This window comes from Balaenoptera physalus (assembly GCF_965194825.1).
Source record: "Balaenoptera physalus genome assembly, chromosome: 5".
NCBI classification, from domain to species: domain Eukaryota; kingdom Metazoa; phylum Chordata; class Mammalia; order Artiodactyla; family Balaenopteridae; genus Balaenoptera; species Balaenoptera physalus.
This window is the reverse complement of record NC_138884.1, coordinates 84,072,075-84,092,869: the sequence shown is the minus strand read 5'-3', so window position 1 is coordinate 84,092,869 and position 20,795 is coordinate 84,072,075. Positions and strand designations below refer to the sequence as shown.

The 20,795-nt window shown below is 35.9% G+C and overlaps 2 protein-coding genes across 11 annotated transcripts in view; one reads left to right on the top strand and one right to left on the bottom strand.

The window, feature by feature from the left end:
• The window catches only part of SLC30A9 (solute carrier family 30 member 9), a 76,719-nt gene extending 63,802 nt beyond the window's left edge, over nucleotides 1-12,917 (top strand). For 9 of the 10 annotated variants that reach the window (XM_082464246.1, XM_082464238.1, XM_082464245.1 and 6 more), the window contains 3 exons: nucleotides 380-509; nucleotides 2,371-2,484; nucleotides 9,603-12,917. In XM_082464246.1, coding sequence (XP_082320372.1) covers nucleotides 380-509; nucleotides 2,371-2,484; nucleotides 9,603-9,647 — 289 coding nt within the window. In that variant the 3' untranslated portion in view covers nucleotides 9,648-12,917. The remainder of the gene's footprint in view (nucleotides 1-379; nucleotides 510-2,370; nucleotides 2,485-9,602) is intronic. The other variant, XM_082464239.1, reaches the window with a different exon arrangement.
• BEND4 (BEN domain containing 4) overlaps nucleotides 3,241-20,795 on the bottom strand; it is a 64,053-nt gene continuing 46,498 nt past the window's right edge. The window contains exon 7 of the transcript XR_014264399.1: nucleotides 3,241-4,602. The gene's annotated coding sequence lies outside the window, so the exon portion shown is untranslated. The remainder of the gene's footprint in view (nucleotides 4,603-20,795) is intronic.

Here is a 20,795-nt window from a genome sequence, read left to right as displayed (position 1 = left end):
TAATGGAATACTTCACAGAGTTGTATGAAGACTTTTAAAGGAGCTATTGAAAAAAGGAAAAAAGGATTATAAGATAAAATGACAACATTGTAGAAAAGCAATTTAGAGTTGATTTTTTAATCCACAAACTATGTAGTTCATATATATACAAATTACCATAAAATAGTATTTATTGTTTACACCTTCGTATGGCATTATGCAAAAAGACCTAAATGAACATTTGTTTGGAAAATGATAGGTGGTGCTTAATGGCGAACACTCTGAAAGCCATCTTAGTCCATTTTTCATCACTGGTAGCAAAAAACAAGAATTCTAGACTTTTTGCCATTAAAATGTATGTCTGTGTATATAAATTTATATGTATTGTTATTGGTTGCAGGGCAATTCATGACGTTAAAGCCACAGATCTAGGATTAGGGAAAGTAAGATTTAAGGCAGAAGTAGATTTTGATGGACGAGTTGTTACGAGATCATATTTGGAAAAACAAGATTTTGACCAAATGCTACAAGTAAGTTAAAGTATTTATTGATTTCTTCTTATATAGCCAAGGGTTATAAAAATTACTTCCTAAGTAAATAAAATAAAACTTTTTCTTTTATAAGTCTTAAAGTCACTTCAGGTTTCAACTGGTTCAGAGGAGACAGTAGAAGAGGTAACTTATTATTAAAGTGCTTGTTGTGTGCCACGCGTTTTATATATGTTACTTTATTTACTGTCAACAACCTGTGAGGTAAAGAAATAATATTTTCATTTCTATATATAGGCCAATTCAGACACAGAAAGATTAAGTAACTTGCCTAAAATTGCAGAGCCATCGTATGGAATCAGATGTGAATTCAGAACTCTGTGACTCCAGAATCCATGCTTTTTTTATTAAGAGTACTTTAAAAGAAAATTTATACAGGATAGTATAATGAACAGAGCAGAGGCTACCACTTGCCTTTGTCGAATATTAACATTTTACTCTACTGTACTTGCTTAAGATCTTAAAAAAAGAAAGAAATCATTACAAAAATATTAACAGCCCTTGTTTCTCTTTATAGATCCCATTATCTTTCCTCCATCCCCAGAACTCACAATTATCTTGAATTTAGTACCTGTCATTTCCATTCATTTTTTATACTTTTCAACATATTTTTCTTAGCGTAATATTTAACAACATTTTAGATGTTTAAAAATTGGTATAACTTGTATCATATCATATGGTTTCCTCTATAATTTGCTAAACATCATGTTTTTGAGATTCCTCCTCCGTGTTAATATATATACCTCTGATTAATTTACTTGCTATTTAATAGTCCATCTTACTAATATGCTGCAGTTTGCTAATCCAGTCCCTACTTCACGGACAATTATATTGTTTCAAGTATTAAACTATTGGAAACAGTGCCACAGTGGCATTCTTATACATGCTTCCTTGTTTGCATGTGCAAGAATTTCTTTAGGGCATTACATAGCTAGATTTAAAATATACGTGGGCCATTGGATGAACATGTCTTCTACTTCCTTAGATATTGGCAAATTGTTCTCCAAAGTGTGTCAATTTAACTTCCACAATCAATGTATCAAAGTTTCTATTGCTTCACATGCTCGCTAGATTGTATTGACAGAGTTTTGAAATTTTTATCATTATGATAGATATGAAATAGTATCCTGTTGATTTAATTTATATTTCCTGGTAGTAGTGAGGTTAATAAACATAGAAATTTATTGACCATTGGGATTCCCTGTACTTGCATCTTTGTTCGTTTAATTTCTATTATTCTGACAGATTTGTAAATGTTTTATTTTTAATATGCTGGATACTAATCCTTCCTCAGTTGTGTATATGCAGATAACTTTCTAGTTTATAATTTATCATTCCACTTTGTTGTTGTACAGAAGCCTTAATGTAGTTTTTAATTTTATGTCAAATTTGTAATCTTTTTCTCTATGCTTTTTATTATCTTTCTTGAGAAACCCTTCTGTAGCCCATTATCATAAAAATATTCTGTTTTTCTTCTAAAAATTTTAAGGTTTGTTTTTTACCCGTAGGTTTTCAATCCACTTAGAATTACTTGTTTAATGGTCTGAGGTAGGGATTTAGTATTTTTTTCCTATAAAAAAATAATTTCCCCAGCACTATTTATTGATTAGTCTGTTCTTTTCCCACTGATTTTGCAGTGCTCCCTCTGTAGATCATTGTACTCAATTTTTTCTCAAATTGAGGTTTTTTTTGAAATATGTAGTCCATTGCCTATGGCTTGAAAGTGTTTCATTTTTCATTAAACTTAACAGTGTTGGTTATAATTTTTAAAAGAAATTATCAATGTACCACTATGACTTTTTTAAGAATCTGTTTTATTTTTCTGCTATCGTTTTCTTTATAGGAAATTCAAGAAGTGAAGACTCCTGAAGAACTAGAGACCTTTATGCTTAAACATGGAGAAAATATTATTGATACTTTAGGAGCTGAAGTAGATAGACTTGAGAAGGAACTGAAAGTAAGATATATTCATAATAATAATATAATACAGTGTCAGCTACTTTTTGAGTACTTATCTATGTCAGGCACTGTGCTAATTACATCACTTGTATACTTTTATTTTCTCAGTAACCCCATGATGTATCAGTAGTAATGGGCAAGAAAATGATTGGGTTAGAGAAGTTGGATAATATACTCAAGGTAGTATAGGACTTGGGATTTGAACCTGTGCTGTTCAATTTCAAATTCCATACCTTTTTTTTCTAATTTTTTTTTAAATTTATTGTTATTTATTTATTATTTATTTTTGGCTGTGTTGGGTTTTAGTTTCTGTGCGAGGGCTTTCTCTAGTTGTGGCAAGCGGGGGCCACTCTTCGTCGCGATGCGTGGGCCTCTCACTATCATGGCCTCTCTTGTTGCGGAGCACAGGCTCCACACGTGCAGGCTCAGTAGCTGTGGCTCACGGGCCTAGTTGCTCCGCGGCATGTGGGATCTTCCCAGACCAGGGCTCGAACCCGTGTCCCCTGCATTGGCAGGCAGGTTCTCAACCACTGTGCCACCAGGGAAGCCCTCAAATTCCATACTTTTAACTACTATTCTATACTGCTTGCTTAGTTTCTAAAATAATCAACGGTTTTTTTCTTGTTTGTTTGTCTTTAAATAAGAAGCGTTTCTAACATTTCTAACATTTCTAGAGAAAAGTAAAAGGGAAACTTTAAACTCTGTTCTAAAGTTAAAAAAAGAGTGTGACCTTAAACCTATACATACATACTGCTTTAGCCCGTCTGACATTATTTTATATTTTCTGTTTGTTTCTGTTCAGTTGGAGATCATTACAACCTGTCGGTTTTTTACTGAAATATTACCTAACCAGACTGCCTTTAAAAAAGTCTCAGTGCTCTCAAATTGTCATTTATTGATATTTGAATTCTAATTGTTTGCAATGAAGAAAACTTGTAAATGATCTTCAACGTTTATAACTTGTTGAAGGCAATGTATTTTCTTTAGCTGATGTTGATTTTTGTTTAGTTTTGTTAAAAATTGAAGAGAAACAAAGACAAAAATTGAAGGGAAACATTTCTATCACTATTTTACTACCTTTTAGAATCTAGATATGTGATCAGATTAATAGAAGCAGTTCAAAAAAGATGATTTTGTTAATGTTAATATTATAGTTCATGAGCTTATCAGGCATGATTTTCAGAATTTCTAGATGAACAATTCTCAAATATTTTGATATTAGGATTCTTAAAAATTATTGAGGACTCAAAGAGTTTTTTTTAGTTATATTTATTTATATTTACCAAATTATTAATTAAAATTGAGAAATTTAAAAATATTTATTCATTTAGAAAACATAATAAATGTATTTCATGTTAATATAAATAACAGTTTGAAGGAAAATAACTATAGTTTCCAAAATGAAATAAATAGAAGAGTGGTATTGTTTTACATTTTTACAAAAATCTAAGACAGCTAGATTCCCATTTGTGCTTCTGCATTCAGTCTATTACCATACGTTATTTTGGTTGAAGAATATGAAGAAAAAGGAGGAGCCTTTTTAAGTATTCTTTTAGTCTTTCCAGATAATTTTGATATTGTCTTTTAATATTACACCAAAACCTGACAACCGGTAACCTCTTAAAGCATAGTTGTGATGTGAAATCTGAAACCATATCGATGAACTTTTCATATACTGTTTGTGAAGTTAGGGGGCACAGTCCAGAAGACCACCTTCATTTCTAACACCAGTTGCAAAGTTCAAGTGGTTCCTAAGACCACCCTCAGGTTTGATAATTCACTAGGAGGACTCAGAACTCACTGAATGGTTTATTACAATGAAAGGATACAGATTAAAACTAGCCAAAGGAAGAGGTGCATAGGGCAGAGTTCCAAACCTGGAGTTTCACTTGTCCTCTCCCTGTGGAGTCATGGACGGTGTTATTTTCCTGACAGTGGTGTGTGACAGTTTGCATGGAGTATTGCTAACCACAGAAGCTCAACCGAGCCTTGGTGTCCAGAAATGTTCCTGGGGCTCTGTAGTTGACTGCTTGAGTGGATGACCTTTCATCTCCAGCCCCTCTCAGGAAGAGCCGACACCTTTAGTTTCCACCCGCTTCTGGAGGTAGAGCAGATACTGTGTGGACAAAGATAAACAAAGACCTAATTATCAGGCAGAATATTCCAAGGACCTAGAGATTACCTCCCAATAGCCAAGAGCAAAGGCCAGACCTCTCTCTGAGTATGATTAGCACTCTCCTATACACTATTATATTAAAATCTGTTGGTCTGTCTTTATACTCTGATTGCATCTTTTTTTTTTTTTTTAACATCTTTATTGTCTGATTGAATCTTTTTAACCCATGCTTGATTCTTTAACATTATGAATTGGTCATTTGGAAAATACTGGCTCGCTGAATTTATGCACATCATGCAAATGTTGATACATTTCTAAGTATTGGGAAGCTGTCAGGCCCATGGTGGTGGATATGAGTTTTTCAACATTCTAATTTTGACTTGAAAGCTTGCATTTTATTATTAGCAACAAATATTGTTGTTTTCCTTGAAGTAGTAGACTCATTTTGTTTATTTCTTAAGAAGATGCCTGCCAAATACCCAAATTTGAATAACCATAGTTTGTTAGTTATTCTTTCAAGTAAAAAGGGTGTTCAGATAAAAACCGTCTGATTGAGCTCATTCAAGCAATCACAGGGGTACTTTTCCTTGTGACAGCATCAGACTTCAGCGTGAAGCACAACTTCCCATTTTGTCACCAAATATTTTTTTAAAGTGTATTCAAGGGTTGAGGTTTAATAAATCAATACTTTTTACTACTTCATGAAGGACATTTTAAAGTGAAACTGGCTTTTAAAAAAAAAAACAAAACCAGGTGGCAATAAAGGAACACAATGACTACCAGTATGGTTTGGTGCAAGTTGCCTTGAGTTGTGTGAAGGTGCCAGCAGTTTTATCCATGCCATCAGAGGAAATGTCAGCATAGTAAAAAAGGCAAAAAACATCTTACTGTAATTATGAAAACAGTTTTGACTTCGGAGTCCCCCCCTGAAAATGTCTCAGTAACCCAGTAATCCTTGAACCACGCTTTGAATACCATTGTTCTGAATAAAATGTGAGATGATTATTTTTTTGCAGGGTGATTGGAGAATGAATAAATGTTGCATTTCCATTCTATCTGTTTTTATTTCCCTGGCAAGGAAAATAATGGACTTTTAAAACTAACTATTTTGGCTTTACTCTTTAATAGAAACAATGTCAGAAGCCGATTTAAGAATAATTAACAAGTTGGCCATTCTTAATTGTATTTACTCTTATCACAAGCAGATATGCTTATTATTTTAAGCTAATTTTGTGCTTTAATTAGAAGCTATTAAATCATTAATAGACTGAATTATCTCATGTTTTTGAATTATATGTCTTTCAAACCAAGAAGCCACATTTTGCCTACACTTTCAGGTGGAAACATCCCTAAGGTGGTAATAAGGTATAACTAATCTCAAGTGAAAAGAAAGTTCTTCATAGTTAAGATACCAGACCAAGAGAATGCATGAAAATAAGATGATTTTCTTTTGAAAACAAAAACTTTGTACATTGGTATTTCGCTCCTTTTTAGTATCTAAGCATAGTTGCCTTCTAAGTTTAAATTTTAATAATTATTGAATTACTTTGGAAGGTCACACTCAGTGATAAAATTCTGCAGCATTATAGCCATCTCTTTGAGTAAATACCATTGATCTAAGTATTAGAACAGGCGATATTTTTGGCTTCAAGTCTGTAACTTACATAGTGCTATGTTAAGATGTTAAAAATAATAGAGGCTAATTTATAAAGTCCCATATTATAATGTGAAATACATATTGTTCTTATTTTGAAATTGAATTGTTAACAACAGATTTTTGTTGTTGTTGTTCTACCTCTATATTCAATCAGTAGATAGACCCTTGTCCTATATCTCCATGAAGTTTTTTTGTTTGGGGGGAAATAATTCTATCGGAAATTAATTCAGTGGGAAGATGCCATAGCAAATTTCTAATAAATTCCAGTTAAATGCTCTGCCCTTTACTATGTCTTTTGCATCTCTAATTACATCCTCCTGTAGTATTTTCTTTACTTGAGTCTACAGCATTGTAAAATAAATTATGTAATTTGGTTTTTATCACTGCATAATATGAGTGTTGGAAAAAAATCTGTGATGTGTAAAATATTCCAATTCGCATTGAACAGTGCCTGGGACATAATAGACCAATAAGTATTTGGTGAAAAAATGAATGAAAATTATAAGTTGGACACCAATTATTGATTTTCAGTTCTACTTAACAATTATATATTCATGAATATATGAATATATTAATTTCTGCTATGCACATGATATCTTGTTACGCACTAAACATTAAATTTTAAGGATATTAATCCTATTTTCTCATTCATTCAGTAAACACATTGTGTGTGTCTGCTTTGTAATGGGCACATACATTTTAGGAATTTGGTTAATTTTCTCTCTGAAAACCTGATTTTAAAAAGCAGAGTAAATTAACTTTTTAGTTTCTTTTTCTTAAGATCAGATTTTTATTACACATTTGTTGTATAGTGCTTTTTAGATTGAATAATTTTAAACTTTCCATGAACAGCTAAAATTTTTCAAGTCGTATTGGGATGAGTAAGGGTTGATTGGAATGGGACAATAAAATTCAATTTCATTTCTGTTTGAGGAAGTCTTTTTTATTCCATATTGAATTTAAGAAATTCTAGACAGAGGGAATAGTTTAAGATAAAGAAAACATTGAGAACAAAAGTATCATCCGCCACCCCCTTGTGGGGTCCCTGGTCACTCTTACCTTAGGACCCAAGAGGAAAGCACCCCTAGGTACAGCTGAACAGCACTAGTTGTAAGAAAAATCCCAGTGCACGCTGAACAGAATGAGTGCTCTAGCTGGAGCTACACTCCAGTATTATACCAGGTTTTTGTCTTTATAATTAAATTCGTTTAATATGAATAATATGCAAATGTTCCTGGGATATTATTTTTTAAGCTAGGAGTTATTAATCCTGACTGATTATTAGAATCACTTAGAAGAGCTTTTTTCCCCTTGTTGATTTATTTGTACGGTTTTTATCAAATAATACACATAGTTTACAAAATCAGACAGAACTGAAAAGCTTATACAGAAGTGTCACCTGCCTTGCCTTCCTCAATCGTTAGTTCTACATTTTAGAGATAACCATGTTTAATACTTTTAGTATTTCTTTTATATTTACTGCCGTATTTCTACGTAAGAGTCTTACATTGCTCCTCCTGACTTAAACATTATTTCCTCTTAGGTAGGTACAGATTAGTTATTTTATAAGTCTCTTCTGTCCTACAGTCTTACAAGATCATTATGTTCACTTTATTAAACTTTTAATTCCCCCCCCACATTGTGTTAGATGTCCTTCCTTTATGTATCCATAGGGGAAAAAATCCCCTCAAATCTTTACTTTGCTCTGTAGTAGCAGACTATTATAATCGCCTGCTTACTTACCTGTATTTCCTCACTAGAGATAAGTTCATTCAAGGCAAGTGCTGTTTATTTCCTGTTTATTGTTGTATACTTCAGTGCTTGGTACAGTGTAGGCATATAATAAAGATATTTTTGGGGACTTCCCTGGTGGTCCATTGGCTAAGACTCTGCGCTCCCAATGCAGGGGGCCCAGGTTCGATCCCTGGTCAGGGAACTAGATCCCACATGCTGCAACTAAAGATCCCACACGTGGCAACAAAAATCCCACGTGCTGCAACTAAGACCTGGAGCAGCCAAATAAAGAAAGAAATATTTTTTTAAAAATATGTTTTTCGTTGTTACTGAAATTCCTTAAGATTTTTCACAATCTGGCTTCTGCCTGTCTTTCCAACCTCATTGCTTTTTGCAGCTTCTGTGCTAACTATACCATACTGCTAGTGCATACTTTCCAGGCTCTCTTGACTTTGCTCACGCTATTTCTTTTGTCTAGTCCCTTTTCATCATCCATCTGGAAAATTCACCGTATTCAAACCTTGTTTAGATACTATATTCTCCGTGAATTCTTTCTGGATCTCATGAGCAAAAGTAATAGAGCTCATGTTTTTGTTTCCAGAGTTATTATTTAGTACATTAAAATAGTTAGGAGCCTTGGGGTCTGGAGTCAGGCCTGGAATCTATCCTGGCTCCATCACTTACTAGCTGTGTGACTTTGGACAGGTTAGTTAATTTCTTTAACCTTCATTTTCCCCATATGTAAAATAGAAATAATTGGGTTATTATGAGGATTTTAAACACACACTTTCCGTGAAGCCCCTTACTTATTATTAGCATAGTACTTGACACAAGAGTAACCGCTCAATATATGTTAACTGGTTATTATTATTAACTATAATGCTTTTTTTTTTTTGGCTGTGCCAGGTCTTAGTTGCAGCAGGCAGCCTCCTTAGTTGCAGCTCATGGGTTCCTTAGTTGTAGCATGGAAACTCTTAGTTGCGGCATGCATGTGGGATGTAGTTCCCTGACCAGGGATCAAACCCAGGCCCCCTGCAGTGGGAGCGTGGATTCTTAACTACTGGACCATCAGGGAAGTCCCTCTTAGCTATAATGCTTTTGCTCGTAGAGGCTATTCATACACTTTTCTCTCTGGCTAAACTGAGTCCCTCAGGGTAAGGAGCAGAGTCTTATTTAATAATCATAGCTCTACTTTCTAGCACAGTGCTTAGATCAAGACTATATGGATTGTTACTAGAACATATAAGTTAATATCAGTTTAGTCTTTCGATTATTATTGCTTTGCAGTGATCTTCACCACAAATGAGCATATTTCCAGTGCTTTGCAGTGCTTGGCACATACTAGATTCTTAATCCATTATTGTATTAATGAACATATGGACAAAACTCAGGGAGGCCGGACTACTTACTATATATTTTGTAGTGTATAATTGGTCTATTCATCTATTGATTTATGTTTTTCCCTCTGTAAATATTTCTCTTGCTAGTATGCTACAATGAAATAGTTTGACCAAATGTTTTCATTGGCTTTAGTGATCAAAAGGAATAAAAGGAAACAGAAAATTGTCTTTTGCTATTAATAATGTAGCGGTGATTTTTTTCCTTCCAGAAACGAAATCCTGAAGTTCGACATGTAGATCTGGAGATATTATAGACTTGATGGAATGAATCACCTTGGAGGGAGCCTTGGAAACAAGTTTGCCAAGACTGCTTTCCCACAGTGAAGGAGTCAATGCCATTCAGAAGCCGTTTTGGTTTTTTTTTTTAAGATGGAGGAAATATTTATGTAAAGAGCAATTCAACAGTCCACAGAACTAAGACAACATCTCACTTCTAAGAGACATATTACAAGTTGAATCAATTTGGAAATCATGTTTTTATGTTGCAGCAGGAAACATTTTGGTTACTTAAATTGTTCATAATTTCTCATTTTAGCCTGTCAGTGTGTATTGTACCTTGCAATCATGTTTCCTTTCTTCACATTGGTAAAAAATAAGCAGCATCTGTAAGATTATGATTTTTAACTTTGTTGCCAGTGAAGATTTCACTCCATCAAAACCTGTCAATCTTGAACGTTCTGGCTAAATCTTGGTTTGCAGTCTTTAAAACAGTCACTCCATTTCAAAGTCTGTCTTTCCTTATAGAATGTAGAAATTATTTTAACATACCTTGTGTTTTTTGCCCTGAGCACTAAGAGGAACGCTTTCCTAACCTAGTTATCCATAAATGTTCATTCCAGAAAGGACTTTATTACTGAATTGAAGGAAGAGATTTCAGTACACTCTTTTAGGTCATGCTACTTGCCATTTTGTAAAATTTCTTCTCTCTTCTTTGCTTTTTTTCCCTTATTTAGTTTAATTTTCCTAGTGGTAGGAAATATAAAATAACCCTAGATATTTCCATGGGCCACTGTGATGACTGGTTTTTTGTTTTTGTTTTTTAACTGGCTTCAGTCCCATAATGTGTACTTACTAGGAGATAATGCATTTATAAGCATTTTAACATTATGTAAAGTGGACTAGAAATATTTATAATTTCACAGACAGGACAGCATTTTATTTTTTATTTATTTTAAAAGAGGCACTACTTGTGTAAATCTGAACTGTGGGATAGTTCTTGCTTTGAGAGATAGAGAAGTAAACCTCTTATGCGGGAACTTGTGGCCATGACTTTTGTATAATATCATAGACAGTAGTGTGTCTGTAACATGAGTTTCTTGCAGTTACAAATGGGCATTTAGCATAATGTATGATTATAACATGTGCTAAGTAGCTTTCTAATGATCATAAGGTATCAAGATGAAAAAACATGCAATTCAGTAATTGAAAATTTAGTGCAAAACTACAGCTGTGTCTCCATTCATCAAAAGAATTCATATGCACTTTAAATTGTTCGGGTACCAGTGAGCATTGTCCATGCAAGAGTGGTAGCTGCCTGAATACTCTCTGCTGGATAAGTGAGTGCTTAAGGCCCTAGGTCAGTGTCTAAAAACTTACTTAGATTGAAGTTTATAAATTATAGCAAGTTATAATGCTGGAAACAAAAAATAAACATTTGATTAAAGGGTTTGTAATAGTAATTTTTTGATTCAGAACTGTCATCTACTGGAAAAGTGTGAAAATTTACATTGGTGTACACTTTTTACCATTACAAAACATCTTGTGTGCTGTACATTTTAAGTGAAATAACATTCCAATTTTATTTTTTAAGATACGAAATTGTTTTATACATATATATGTATATACACGCACACAATTTGTTCTTATGGTTTCAAATTCTTCACTCCTAGTTTTTAAAAAACTTTTTTACCCGTTATAATTAACTCTATACTTTCTGTGTCTTCCTCCTTCCCCTTTCCCACCTGCCATTTTGTTTATTCCATGTCAGTGTGCCATGTGGGAAGGTACCAAATTATGTCCAATTTCCTCCTAGTAAAATTACTCTAAAAATTTTCACATAGTTAGACAAGAATATTAACTCATTTTAAAAAAAAACGCAAAAGCTGATGTGCAGTAGTTATTCCAAATGGTAGATTTTTTTAAAGGACTCCCTGAAAGAGGTCAACTCCTGATATTTCTTTGGGTTTTCTAACCTTATTTTGATTGAAGTCATACCTATTCTTAAATAATAATTGAAGGCTTATGTTTCTGTCCTTTCACTGCAGTTCTGTTCTGCACTGATAGCTTAAAGTTTGTTTAAGTGAAATTTGACATAAAGAAGTACAGCCTATCTAGGAATTTAATGTATGACATCACTGGTCCCTTTTTTTTTTTTTTTCCTTCCTTTTAAACTAGAGTCAAATTTGAATTTTGAAACCAGGGAATTTGGTCCCCTTTATTTAAAAATAAGATAATATCTAGTTGTTCAGGTTTCTTATTTTTGTTTTTTTCCAAATTAATACTTCTTACTTTGTCTTACCCTTATGCTTAGTGTTTGAATATTTAAGCATATAAATCTTAATATTTTTAAGGAAAATAACTTCTCTAGTAGAATAATTGCAAAAGTAATGTTGGACAGAGAAGAGGTCAGTCAAGGCCATGACTCCTGTTTGTATTAAGCTGAAATCTGGAAACCAGCAAAGGTGAAGTATATTTGTTTTCAGCTCTGGCTGTAAGTAACAGGCCCCAAACTGTGGAAGCTGGCACATTTTTTAGACCATGGCAGATGGGGGATGAGGGGTGGAGATCTGTTTTTAAGTGGACCGTGTTGGTGGCCAGTAAGTAGTATTCAGTTCCAAAGAGGGAGATTCCTGAACATATACTGAGGAAACTGTAAGATAGAATCAGATTGGAAAATTTTCAGGTTTTTTCAAAAACAAAGTTAATATCTGCATACATCCTCCTACACACCAAATAACCCGGAACAACAAAAGGGCATTAGACTTGAATTTTGGGTATATGATTTTAGTGTTACCTTAATTATCCTGTACTTTGGATAATGGTTTTTGCTAAAATTATACCATCTAAAGGAAACGGCTTAAGTTTTAAATCTGATAACTTTGAGGTAGAATGCTAGGAACTACAGAAAATTGTACAGGCATTTGGAATTTATACTATTTTTCTTAGATTGCATTTGTCATGCTCTGGCATTTCTTTTAAATGTGATGACCCCCAATTTGCCAAACTGTCAGAAGTCAGTGAAGCAAAGAATTGAAGATAAAATGTTGATTCAAAGATTGTCCCCCCTAAATCCCTCATCCTGGTCTCTGAAATGGAAGTTTGGAAGGCATTTATATAGAAGATTGGTCTGGCAGCCTTTATATTTGCATTTAAGTTTACTAGCATCCCTAGAGTTGGTTTCATGGAAAAGAGAAAATTTTTGTTTCTATTACATTGTATTTCATCTGTCTGATTTCTGTGGCAGGTTAAGATTTTCCTGGTCCATCAGGGTGCATCTTTCCTTAATAAATGCTGTATGTGAATAAGAGCAGTTCACTTCTTAGTTTGGGATTTTCCCCGGTGATGAATGTTTGTTAAATACTTCTTTACCCCATGTGCTAACCTTTAAAACTCATGCCTTTGTTTTTGAACAGAATTTATTATTCCTTGAGTATGCTTGTTAGTTTGTGGGTGTACTCATTTTACAAAACCAAGATATAAAAACTCTTAATTGTTTTATGATCCATTTTCAGTATAGAGAGAACTATTATTATTTTTTTTTTCTGAAACATTTATATTAACATATTTCCATACAAATAACCCAAAGAAACTTTAGTATTAGTTGTTGTTTTTTGTTTGTTTTTTTATACAGCAGGTTCTTATTAGTCATCCATTTTATACACATCAGTGTATACATGTCAGTCCCAATCGCCCAATTCAGCACACCACCACCACCACCCCACCGCGGTTTTCCCCCCTTGGTGTGCATACGTTTGTTCTCTACATCTGTGTCTCAACTTCTGCCCTGCAAACCGGTTCATCTGTACCATTTTTCTAGGTTCCACATACATGCGTTAATATACAATATTTGTTTTTGAGAGAACTATTATAAATATACCATTAGGATGTCGTGTAGTTGGTAAAGTGCAAATTCAAAAAATTATATCCCTTAGTGACACATAGTATATGATTACATTTTGACAAAATAAGATTATTTAAACATGTTAGTTGAATTATTTCTTTTGAGATTGTGTCTATATAGTATATTTAGGGGAAAAAATACAAAAATTAAAAACACCAAAAGGTAGAACCTAGAGCCAGCCTGCAGTGGGATCCAGGTTGAATTCTATACTAATCCTGTAGGAATTGCAACTGTGTTTTCTTTTTCACAAGAAACTAAACCAAAGTAATTACTCAAAGTAATTTGGTATTTTGAGAGGGCATATTTCCCACCCCAAAATCAAAATGTATTGAAAATAGAAGCACTGTAGTTTAGAATTTGTGTAGCAAAATACAGAATTGTGTCTGTGTCTTTAAGGGCTTGTAGAGGTTTTAAAATAGACTTAAAAGTAAAAAAAAAAACAACAACAAAAATTGTATATAATAGCTATCAACAGGATAATTTGAAGTGTTTATGCCAGGTACCATTTCATATGTACAAGCATTCCTCACAAATACTGCAGGCTCGGTCCCAGACCGCTGCAATAAAGCAAATATCAAAACAAAGCAAGTCACACAAATTTTTTGGTTTTCCAGTGCATATAAAAGTTATGTTTACACAGTACTGTATGTAGTCTATTAAGTGTGTAATAGCATTATGCCTAAAAGCACAACGTACATACCTTAATTTAAAAGTACTTTATTGCTAAAAAATGCTAACCATCGTCTGGGCCTTTTGAGAGGCTTTTTGCTGGTGGAGCGTCTTGTCTCCACGTTGGTGGCTGTTGAAGGCTGAGGTCGCTGTGGCAATTTCTTAGGATAATGAAGTTTACCGCATCATGTGACTTCCTTTCGTGAACGGTTTCTCTGTAGCATGCAGTGCCATTTGATAGCATTTTACCCACAGCAGAACTTTCAAAATTGGGGTCAATCCTCTCAAACCCGGCCCTGCCTTATCAACTAAGTTTACATAGTATTTTCAATCCTTTGTTGTCATTTCAATAATCTTCACAGCATCTTCACCAGGAGTCAATTCCATCTCGAGAAACCACTTTCTCTGCTCATTCATAAGCAACTTCTCATCTGTTAAAAGTTTTACCATGAGACTGCAGCAATTCAGTCACATCTTTAGGCTCCACTTTGAATTCCAGTTTTCTTGCTGTTTCCACCACACCCGCAGTGGCTTCCTCCACTGAAGTCTTGAATCCCTCAAAGTCATCTACGAGGGTTGGAATCAGCTTCTTCCAAAGTGCTGTTAATATTGATAATTTGTCTTCTTCCCGTGAGCCACTAATGTTCTTTTTTTTTTCTTTAATTTATTTTTGGCTGCGTTGGGTCTTTGTTGCCGCACGTGGGCTTTCTCTAGCTGCGGCGAGCGGGGGCTACTCTTCGTTGCGGTGCGCGGGCTTCTCATTGTAGTGGCTTCTCTTGTTGCAGAGCACGGGCTCTAGGTGCGTGCGGGCTTCAGTAGTTGCAGCACGCAGGCTCAGTAGTTGTGGCACATGGGCTTAGTTGCTCCGCGGCATGTGGGATCTTCCCGGGCCCTTCCTGGGCCGGGGCTCAAACCCGTGTCCCCTGCACTGGCAGGCGGATTCTTAACCAATGCACCACCAGGGAAGTCCAAACCACTAATGTTCTTAATGGTATCTAGAATGGTGAATCCTTTCCAGAAGGTTTTCAATTGACTGTACCCAGATGCATCAGAGGAATCACTGTGGCTTTACGAAATGTATTTCTTAAATAAGAAGATTTGAAAATTGAAATTACTCCTTGATTCATGGACTGCAGAATGGATATTGTATTAGCGGCATGAAAACATTAATCTCGTGGTACATCTCCATCAGAGTTCTTGGGTGACTAGGTGCATTGTCAGTAAGCAGTAATATTTTGCAAGGAACCTTTTTTTCGAGCCGTGGGTCTCAACAGTTGGTTTAAAATATTCAGTAAATCTTGTAAACAGATATGCTGTCATCTAGGGCTTTGTTCTTCCATTTATAGAGCAGATTGAGCCTAACTTTTAAGGACCCTAGGACTTTTGGAATGGTAAGTGGGCGTTGGCTTCAACTTAAAGTCATCAGCTGCATTAGCCTCTAACAAAAGAGTCAGTCTGTCCTTTGAAGCTTAAAAAAAAAAAAAAATTTATTTTGGCTGTGCTGGGTCTCAGCTGCGGCATGCGGGATCTTTGTTGCGGCATGAACCCGGGCCCCCTGCATTGGGAGCGTGGAGTCTTACCCGCTGGACCACCAGGGAAGTCCCTCCTTTGAAGCTTTAAAGCCAGGCACTGACTTCTCTCTAGCTATGAAAGTCCTACATGGCATCTTGCTTAGTGGAGCCACCTTCATTTATTATCTCAGTTAGATCTTCTGGATAACTTGCTGCAGCTTCTACATCAGCACTTGCTGCTTCACCTTGCAGTTTATGTTGTGGAGACGGCTTCTTGCCTTAAACCTCATGAACCAGCCTCTGCCGGCTTCAGACTTCTGCAGCTGCCTCGCCTCTCTCAGCCTTCACAGAACTGAAGAGAGTTAGGGCCTTGCTCTGGATTAGGCTTTGGCTTAAGGGGATGTTGTGGCTCGTTTGTCTTCTATCCAGACCACTACAACTTTCTCCGTATCAGCCATAAGACCGTTCTGCTTTCTTATCAATCATGTTTTCATTGGAGTACCACTTTTAATTTCCTTCAAGAGCTTTTCCTTTGCATCTACGACCTGGCTGTTCGGTGCAAGAGACCTCGCGTTTGTCCGGTTTTGGCTTTTGAGACACCTTCCTCACTAAGCTTAATCATTTCTAGCTTTTGATCTAAAGTGAGAGATGTGCGCCTCTTCCTTTCACTTGAATGCTTGAGGCCATTGTAGGCTTATTCAGTGGCCTAATTCCTACACTGTTGTGTCGGGAGACGGAGGCCTGAGGGGCGGCAGATGGGGGAATGGCTGGTTACAGCAGTCAGAACACACACGACGTTGATCCACTGTTTGCCATCTTGCATGGGCACACCGTGCCTCGTGCCTCAAAACAGTTAAACCAGTAACCTCAAAGATCACTGATCACAGATCACCGTAACAAATATAATAATAATGAAAAAGTCTGAGGCACGCAAGAATTACCAAAATGACACAGAGACACAAAGTGAGTGAATGCTGTTGGAACAATGGTGCTGATAGACTCGCTCGGTGCAGGGTTGCCACAAACCCTCAATCTGTAAGGAACGCAATATCTGTGAAGGCAATAAAGCAAAGCACAATAAAGTAAGGTATGCCTGTTCTAACCCATTTAATCCTTACAAAGAGCCAGTGAAGAGGGAATTATTACTCATTTTTTTGCAGATGAGGAAACTGAGATACAGTAGTTACATGTGTCTGAGGACACTCAGCTGATAAGGGGCAGAGTCAGGATTTGAACTCATATAGTCTGGTTCTCTACAAGTCACTCTGCTAAGCAGAAGAGCCCAAGAAAACTAACACTGTATAGAAAGTGGAGACAAACTTTTCATTTTGGTATAAAATGAGAAAATGAATTAATATTCAGTAGATAGAACAACTAGCTGGATCTAAGTTGAACTGCCTGGACCAGGGGAGTTGGTGGGGTCGGGTGAGGGGTGGGACACTGACATTGTGTGGATGCTGAGGAATTGTGTCTCACCTCGAGATTTATTTTCAAGCATTACTTCAAGGCCACCTTAGAGACATATCCAGAAAACGGTACTTAGTTCACTTGTCAGTCATTGATTTGAACCATGCAGGAAAGAAATTTAGGGAAAGTTACAGAAATTAGCATTAACCAAAATTTTAAAAAAAAATTTTAAACTTATATTTGAATAGACAAAACATATGACCCCAAATTAAGAATGTTCAAACAGATATATAGGGTGGCAGAAAAACAGAAACATAGATCAATGGAACAAGATAGAAAGCCCAGAGGTAAACCCACGCACCTACGGTCAACTAATCTATGACAAAGGAGGCAAGGATATACAATGGAGAAAAGACAGTCTCTTCAATAAGTGGTGCTGGGAAAACTGGACAGCTACATGTAAAAGAATGAAATTAGAACACTCCCTAACACCATACACAAAAATAAACTCAAAATGGATTAGAGACCTAAATGTAAGACCAGACACTATAAAACTCTTAGAGGACAACATAGGAAGAACACACTTTGACATAAATCACAGCAAGATCTTTTTTGATCCACCTCCTAGAGTAATGGAAATAAAAACAAAAATAAACAAATGGGACCTAATGAAACTTAAAAGCTATTGCACAGCAAAGGAAACCATAAACAAGACGAAAAGACAACCCTCAAAATGGGAGAAAATATTTGCAAATGAATCAACGGACAAAGGATTAATCTCCAAAATACATAAACAGCTCATGCAGCTCAATATTAAAAAAACAACCCAATCCAAAAATGGGCAGAAGACCTAAATAGACATTTCTCCGAAGAAGACATACAGATGGCCAAGAAGCACATGAAAAGCTGCTCAACATCACTGATTATTAGAGAAATGCAAATCAAAACTACAATGAGGTATCACCTCACACCAGTTAGAATGGGCATCATCAGAAAATCTACAAGCAATAAATGCGGGAGAGGGCGTGGAGAAAAGGGAACCCCCTTGCACTGTTGGTGGGAATGTAAATTGATACAGCCACTATGGAGAACAGTATGGAGGTTCCTTAAAAAACTAACAATAGAATTACCATATGACCCAGCAATCTCACTACTGGGCATATACCCAGAGAAAACCATAATTCAAAAAGAGTCATGTACCACAATGTTCATTGCAGCTCTATTTACAATAGCCAGGTCATGGAAGCAACCTAAATGCCCATTGACAGATGAATGGATAAAGAAGATGTGGTACATATATACAATGGAATATTACTCAACCATAAAAAGGAACGAAATTGGGTCATTTGTTGAGACATGGATGGATCTAGAGACTGTCATACGGAGTGAAGTAAGTCAGAAAGAGAAAAACAAATATCGTATATTAACGCATATATGTGGAACCTAGAAAAATGGTACAGATGAACCGGTTTGCAGGACAGAAATTGAGACACAGATGTAGAGAACAAACGTATGGACACCAAGGGGAGAAAGAAGCGGGTGGTGGTGGTGGTGTGATGAATTGGGAGATTGGGATTGACATGTATACACTGATGTGTATAAAATGGATGACTAATAAGAACCTGCTGTATAAAAAAATAAATAAAATTAAATTAAAAAAACACAAAAAATACCAGATATATAGGGAATATTCTCTTTCCCAACTCTGACCCCTAGCTACCCATTCTTTTCCCAGAGGCAGCTAATGTTACAGTCTTGTGATGTATCCTTATCGGTACTTGATGTATATATGCACACACACATATATACAAGTTTATAGTATATATTTCCTCTTCTACACAGATGGTAAAATACTTACACGTTAATGAATCTTATAATTTAAAAAGTATGCAGCCAATGGGACTTCCCTGGTGGCCCAGTGGTTAAGACTCTGCACTCCCAATGCAGGGGGCCTGGGTTCCATCCCTGGTCGGGGAACTAGATCCCGAGTGCCGAAACTAAGAGCCTGCATACGGCAATGAAGATCCCAAGTGCCACAACTAAGACCCAGTGCAGCCAAATAAATAAATAAACAAATAAATAAATATTTTTTTTTTTTTTTTTTTTTTTTTTTAAATTATTTATTTATTTATTTATTTATTTATTTATGGCTGTGTTGGTCTTCGTTTCTGTGTGAGGGCTTTCTCTAGTTGCGGCAAGTGGGGACCGCTCTTCATCGCGGTGCGCGGGCCTCTCACTATCGTGGCCTCTCCCGTTGCGGAGCACAGGCTCCAGACGCGCAGGCTCAGCAATTGTGGCTCACGGGCTTAGTCGCTCCGTGGCATGTGGGATCTTCCCAGACCAGGGCTCGAACCCGTGTCCCCTGCATTGGCAGGCAGATTCTCAACCACTGCGCCACCAGGGAAGCCCAATAAATATTTTTTTAAAAAGTTAAAATCATGTGATAAAAAAAAAGTATGCAGCTAATTTTCAAAGTTTTGTGTTCACTGAAAATTACTGTATCAAGAGGATGTAACACAATATAGTGCTGTGCTTTACCATATGGTGGCCATTTGTGACTCTTTACATTTAAATTAATTAAATAAAATAAAAAATTCAGTTCCCCAGCTGCATTAGCCACATTTTCATGTGTTCAATAGCTACGTGTGGTTAGTGGCTACCATGTTGTACAATGCAGATATAGACCATTTCCATTATCACAGAAGGTTCTTTCAGACAGTACTAAAGATATATAATTAGTTATTGGGCTATAACTTAAGGCTACCAACTAGTTAGCATTGCTTTGAACAAGTGAATTTCTCATCTTCAAAATAGTTTGAACTTATCTCTCATTCAAATGCACAGTCAACATTCTGAACATTAGGGAAGAAAACCCTAAAAAAGTGTCCCTCACCACCCTTTATAAAATAGCAAACCCTCTCCATTTCTCTCCATTTGCTATACAATGGACATTCAACCCCTTAGCAAGAACTACTGGCTCTGCCTCCAAAATATATTTGGAATCCATTTCTCCTCATTTCAGTTATTATCTTAATGTTAGCCATCATCATATCGTGCTTGAATTTTCAAAATAGCCTCTTAAGTGATTTCCCCCTAATAGCTCACACATTCTATTTCAACACAGCAGCTTGTGATTTTTTGAAAACATGTCAGATCATGTCCCTTCTCTTCTCAAAGCCCTCCCTATGGTTTCTCATCTCATACAGAATAACATCATCTGTTCTGAGGACGCTTACAAGTTCTCCATGATGAGTTTCTCCACTATCTCTTGGACCCCATTTTCTACTATTCTCTCCCTCACTGTTCCAGCCAGACTGGCCTCCTTTCTGCTTTTCATACATCCTAAGCATGCTCTCAACCCACAGCCTTTGTACTGTCTGAAATACTCTTCCCGCCACATACCTGCACAGCATGCTGCTTTACTTCTTCAAATATCTGTTTAAATGACACCTTATCAGTGAGCTCTTTCCTCACCACCCTTTATAAAATTGCAAACCCTCTCCATTGCTCTCCTTACCCCTCTAATATTTCATTGCTTTGTTTTTGACTATAGCATTTATTACCTGCATACTATAATTTTATTCTTGTTTACTGTCTATCTCCACTAGAATGTAACATCCATTAGAGCTGGATCTCCAGAAACTAGAATGGCATCTGACACATAGTAGGCATTCAATAAATGTATGTTGATAAGT